The 5,881-nt window shown below is 43.7% G+C and overlaps 1 protein-coding gene across 1 annotated transcript; it reads left to right on the top strand.

Moving 5' to 3' along the window:
- The first annotated feature begins 306 nt into the window (after positions 1 to 306).
- Positions 307 to 2,212, top strand: LOC144772003 (claudin-8-like). Its single transcript, XM_078656221.1, has one exon. It carries the CDS (start codon positions 493 to 495, stop codon positions 1,171 to 1,173), a length of 681 nt encoding a protein of 226 aa, XP_078512347.1. The 5' UTR covers positions 307 to 492; the 3' UTR covers positions 1,174 to 2,212.
- Positions 2,213 to 5,881: the final 3,669 nt, after the last annotated feature.

The raw sequence follows: 5,881 nt of genomic DNA, 5'->3' as shown, positions 1-5,881 counted from the left end.
TGTTTGTGCTTCAAAAAGTTATCAGATGCTAGCTCGAAGAGGCCACTCACTTTCTCAGAATGATCACCGGCTGCAAGCAGTTAAGAGTCCCTCCTGGAAACAAAGTTTCGCCTCTTGTATTGGCAGGGCCCCAAACATGCCATTCAGTTACACTCTAACTGGGCTCTGAGAGTTTCGACACACCCCTGCGTGCCTGGTCCGTCTATTGGCTGAGAGAAAGCTGCTAGACTGGCTCAGTGGCTTTCCCTTCTCTGGTTGGTTGCAGTTTTTGAATTTTATAAACAAGCAAGTAAATGAGTTTCTAAGCAGACTGCTTTTGTGTCTCAGCTGAACTCAGAAGGAAGGCTCACTGCGTCTTGACATCCCTTCTTTGCTAAGGAGCTTGCCAGTTGACACCACATCAGAGATTTGGTTGGCTGCTTCACCCTTCAGCTAAAGGATGTAAAGACTTCTTGGCACTAATACTTTTTGTTTTAATTTTCAAATCCCAGAATGGCATCTCCTGCCTTGCAAATAGTAGCACTGGTACTCGGAGCAATTGGCCTTCTGGGGACATGCACAGTTACTGGAATGCCCCAGTGGAGAGTAACGGCCTTCATTGAAAACAACATTATAACATTTGAAGCACAATGGGAAGGCCTGTGGATGAGCTGTGTTCGCCAGATCAACATACGAATGCAGTGCAAAATCTACGACTCCTTGCTGGCGCTTCCATCAGACCTCCAAGCTGGAAGGGCATTGATGTGTTTGGCGGTGGCCTGCTCCGGCATAGCCTTGGCTATCGGATTCATTGGCGTGAAGTGCACTCGTTTCAGTGAGGATAATGAAAGAACCAAGGGTCTAATCCTGTTGGCATCTGGCATCACCTTCATCATCTCTGGAATTCTGGTTCTCATCCCAGTATCGTGGACGGGCAATCAAATAATCCGAGAGTTCTACAACCCACTGGTCAACGCATCCCAAAAACGGGAACTGGGAGATGCGCTCTTCATGGGTTGGGCGACCTCGTTCTTCCTTATCGTCGCAGGAGTCATGTTGTGTTTCTTTTGCTCAACCAAAGAGAAAGGATATCAGTACAAAGCACCTCCACCGGTGACATCATACGTGTCCAACCAGCAGATGGGCATAGAAAGAAAGACTTCAAGTCGCTTTTCAAAAACTCAGTATGTGTAGGTGGCCTTTTGTACTTTTGAGCATCGCAAACTTTTTCTGAAGGATGTACTACCTAATGTACGAAGAATGCCTACAAAGTTTTATTTGGTGCTTGTGGGAAGCAAACACTGAAGTACAATGTACAGCTTTGATAGGCGAAAACATGACTCAACAGACCATAACCAAGTTTGGAAGGGCAGCCTGTTTGAACTACGAACATTAAACCTTAATTTTCATCATGGTGATGAAGAAGAAGTCAGTGACCGGTGTTCAGGACTCACCTTTTAAGTGTGCTTAATGTGTGTGCTAATGTGACTGTGGAGGAGCCGGTTCTCCCAGTGCCATGTGGCAAAGAATGGATTGTGAGGCGATGGCAACAGTTTTTTGCCAATAATATTCTCTAGACTGGCAGGGCAAGGACTTATGCAAGTACTGTTGAAATGGGTGTTCTGTTGTGTTTAATGAATGTTTTGGTCTGCCAGAGAGCTGGGTGTGTAAACTGTCGCGCGCCAGTGGCACACCAAGGACAATGTGGTAGGAGCAGACTCTCTTTTTGATACATGAACCCGTCAAACTCACTCTATTAATCTTTCCCCGGAGGCAGATGAAATGAAGAAAAATGGCCGGTGCATGATGTTCAGGTGTGTGTTGCTGCTGCAGTTATTTTCAGACTTCATAAGGGTGGGATTGATCTTTCTGTAAGCGCATTTGTGCCATGCGAGACACCAGCTTCTACCCTGGCAAGGCAATGAATATGTAGAGGTTAGTTTGGTTACAGCGTGTGCTTTCTAGCCTGTTTTTCTTTATTGGGTATGTAGAGGTTAGTTGATGTACAGTGTGTGCTTTCTGGCCTGTTATCCTTTATTGGATATGTAGTGGTTACTTTGTTTACAGTGTGTGCTTTATGACCTGTTTTTCTTTGTCAAGACTTTTCCAGCTATTTAGCGCAAGAACATCTAATGCTCATATTCCAAAGAACCTTATTTAATTCCCAAAAGGGCTTTTGGGTAAAATATAATGTTTAGGCGTTGAAAAATCTAACTTGTAATAAAATATTGAACAATCCAACCAGTGAGTGCTGCACAATTAATTAACTTTCGGTTCGCACATTTTTGTTTTATTTCACATTACTTTATTCTTGCTCATTAGCAAAACCATACACGAAGTGTTCTGGAGTGCTGTACATTACACGACTTCACTTTAAAAAAAAAACTATTTCAGTCGTTTCGTTAATCAGGTGTACTCTGTATGTCAATATCCATTAGTATCACCAGGGGTTGCAAAACAAGAAAGATTTGTTGTTACTGAAGTGGAGGTAATTAATAGCATTTTCCCAATGTCAGCTCGGAGAGGATTTCAGATGCATATAGCATGGCCTGAGAACGTATAGGAGCCCATCTCGAATGTATCACAAATGTATCATCGTTCGTGTTGCATCGCTGCACTGTGTTTACCCTGCCAGTTCCTTTGGCTGTGAGGAGGGTATCAATCCATGCAGCGCAAAGAGCCTGTCCACAGAAACTCACATGAATCTGGGCTCCGAGGAGCATATTTACAAGCCCCTTGCGCCACTTTTGCGTCATTTTTAACATGGGAAAAATGACGCAAAAGTGGCGACAGGGGCTTGTACATCTGCCCCCAAATTTTTATGAGGCAGTGTTCTCTGTGAAACCTGCATTTTCACAGAATTACCCCTGTCCTTTAAAGAGAAAGGGGATGCAAAACCAAAAAAACAAGCTTTGCAAAGACAATAGATCTAGTGTGGACTGTGTTGTTTGCATTGTCAGTGCTTGTTTTGTTTTGTCATAGTTTGTATAAAACGTAATTATCGAGGGAGCTGTTGATCCCTCACTGTTATACAAAAAAAAATGCCTAAAAGCATGAATATGTTTTGGTCTAAAAAAACAAGCACTGCCATAGTAGTCGCAGGCACTACTTTGTATTCGGTTAGGGACCTTGAGAAAGAGCAGTATGACGTAACTCACAGTAAAGATGGCCTGTAGCTGGAGTGAGCAAACACATTGTCCCATACTGTATGCTTTAGGGATGGACGAAAACTGTGAATGACAGAAAAACAGATCAATGGATAAAGAGAGGTGACGGAAAGCCCTCATCAGAATGTAAACGATGCCTATAATTTTAGTAAAATCAATATTGCTTGGCTAACGCCAGACCTAGGAGGTCACACAATAAACAAGAGATTTCAAAGGGCATGCAGTGGTCGATAGGCCTGCTTCCTGCTCCCTCTAATGGCCACAGCTGCCTCTTGTACAGGGGAAGGTCCATCACAGAGAGCTTCTTCTGTGCAAAGCCTTACTGACAAGTGGCATGGGGGGGGGGGTTACTCCTTACTGCCCTTTTTCTGTGTTACTTGCAAGGAGTCTTAATGTTGACATTTTGAATTGCACAGACGTGGGTTGTGCTGTATCATTTTGGTATGGTGACATTTAGTTTTTCTTCTTCAAACAGTCTTAAAAAAGTACAATTTCTGCGAGGTAGGAAACCCTCTGATACATCAGCCCTTTAACTCTCTCTCGACAGTCAATTTTTACACGTATTCCAGTGTTTTAGGTGGAGCAAGTCATTGCTAGCTTGATGCAAGCTGGCAGCGGAAGGAATCCCAGTGGAGATGCTAAAGGCTGTTATCATCCAAATTTGCTTCATCGCTATTTTTTATTTGTTACAAGCCTTTATATGTGCGTCAACAAGCAATGAATTTATGGGCGGAGCGCTGCAACTTTTCAGAAACTCACCCCCAGTCACAGATGTGGGTTGAGTCCATCATCGTTCTTTAGCTCACTTCACCACCCCAGTTCAGACCCAGCCATATGCAAATCAGTCTTGACCCTGTTCCTCATGTGAGCAAGGGACCCACGTCTGAGCACGACTGGCCATAGCGGGCACCGGGTGTTTTCCCGGTGGGCCGGAAGGGTGGGGGCCAGTTTTTGACCGGTGGGGCTGTTTTTTTACTGAGTGCCATTTTGCAGCAGTGCTGCAATTTTAGCCCCTGTAATAAAAGTGCAGCAGTAGTGTTTCCCATCAGTACCCCCCACCCCCATTCCGGGGCCGGTCCGACGTTATTGCCGGGGCTGGTTTGCATTCCCTGTCCAACCCTGCACATGGGTAGGGTATTCCCAGACGTGGGTCGCATGCTCACTGTGCCAATGGATTCAAGCTAGCCTGGCTGATGAGGGATGATGCCCCGACACCGGTCCCGGGATGCTTGTTCGCAATCTAGGGAGGACCTGGCTTGGCAGTTCGGTCTGGACTGTTCCCTTGAGGAACAGGGTCAAGACAGATTTGCATATGGCTGGGTCCAAACTGGTGTGGTGCGGAGAGCAAAAGAACGATTGATTAAACCCAATTTTTTGTGACTGGGGTGTGAATTTTTGCGTTGTTCAGCATTCTGTCCATCATTTGTTCCTTTTACTTTTATATGTGGCTCAGCTCGTTAACTGTATCTTTGATATTTCCTTAATTAGTAAAATCTAGTTGCAGAAGTAAGACATATGTAACCACTTTGCAACGTTTACTATTACAGAAACATTCTTTGATCAGCTTCTAAAACTGCATTCAAAATTATTTGCATCATAACAGGCTTCACAGTTTTCTAATAAAGTTACTTCTGATGATTGTGAAAGCAATGGTGTTTATAATAAATGATAATGGGTTGAATATTACACAATTTCTTTTGGAGTGTAACATTTGGGAAAAAAATACCCAAGAACCGTAGCTAGAAAGATATTAGGGCTACAAAGGTCATCGTGTTAATGATTCTCGGTTCTTTGCAGTCAAAGAGGTGCTAAGTCAACAGAGGTATGAGATGTTCCCTTTTAAAATAATATTCTTACTTGTAGCAAACCAAAATGTAACATAAAATATTACTTACAAGATCATCTGTTTAAGAAAAAGTACCTATTGCACTTAGTTTTATGTTCTGTTTTCTGCTTTTTAACCATGGTCCCACTTTGACAATAGTAATTATTACATCAGAAGTAACTAACCCGTAATACATTATTACAGTGGATTATCATTATAATTGTCCTTTCACTGACGGATAGGGATCTCACTACTAGACTATAAAAAGGAAATTATATACTGGATTGCAGATCTATCACGTATTACATGCACAGGACAGGAATTAATTAAAAAATACATACAGCCTCACTATGCATGGCAAAGGAATCATAATAAGCTTTGCATTGATGCAAGCAGAATAGGAAGGTAAAGAAGGGCTCTTGTAATATTGCTGTACATTTGAATAAAACTACAGAATATGATTTAAGCGTGTGTATCTCCGTATTAAAATCCCTCTTCACATCTCACTTAATGAATGGGTGTTAGCCAATGTGGGCCTGCATGAAAGTAGGAATGCACATCTCCAAGTAGTCGCTGAAGGTGAATGCCAACCCAGCTCCATGTGTCGGATTGTATGATGTGGTCTAGTGGTTGGGGTGGAGTTAAGAGGGAGGAGCAGGAACGGGAGGAGCCAGGGACAGGAACCACGACAGTTAGAATAGGGACAGGGAAGGCAACGGAAGCAGGCAATAAAGCTCCAGTAGAATAAGAATCTGAGTCTGTGTTTTCTATGTAGCACGATGCTACAGCTGGCGACGAGGGTGGGATCGAGCACACGGTGTGACATGTGCTGATCCTGTGACGCTGCCCGACACTGTGACCCTGTTCCCCGGCAGCGTGAGTGAAGAGCCGGCCCTGAACCTCCATGACC

This window comes from Lissotriton helveticus, chromosome 8 (assembly GCF_964261635.1).
Source record: "Lissotriton helveticus chromosome 8, aLisHel1.1, whole genome shotgun sequence".
Classification (NCBI taxonomy): Eukaryota; Metazoa; Chordata; class Amphibia; order Caudata; family Salamandridae; genus Lissotriton; species Lissotriton helveticus.
Note: the sequence above shows the minus strand (reverse complement) of the source record. Positions and strands in the feature narration are given on the sequence as shown.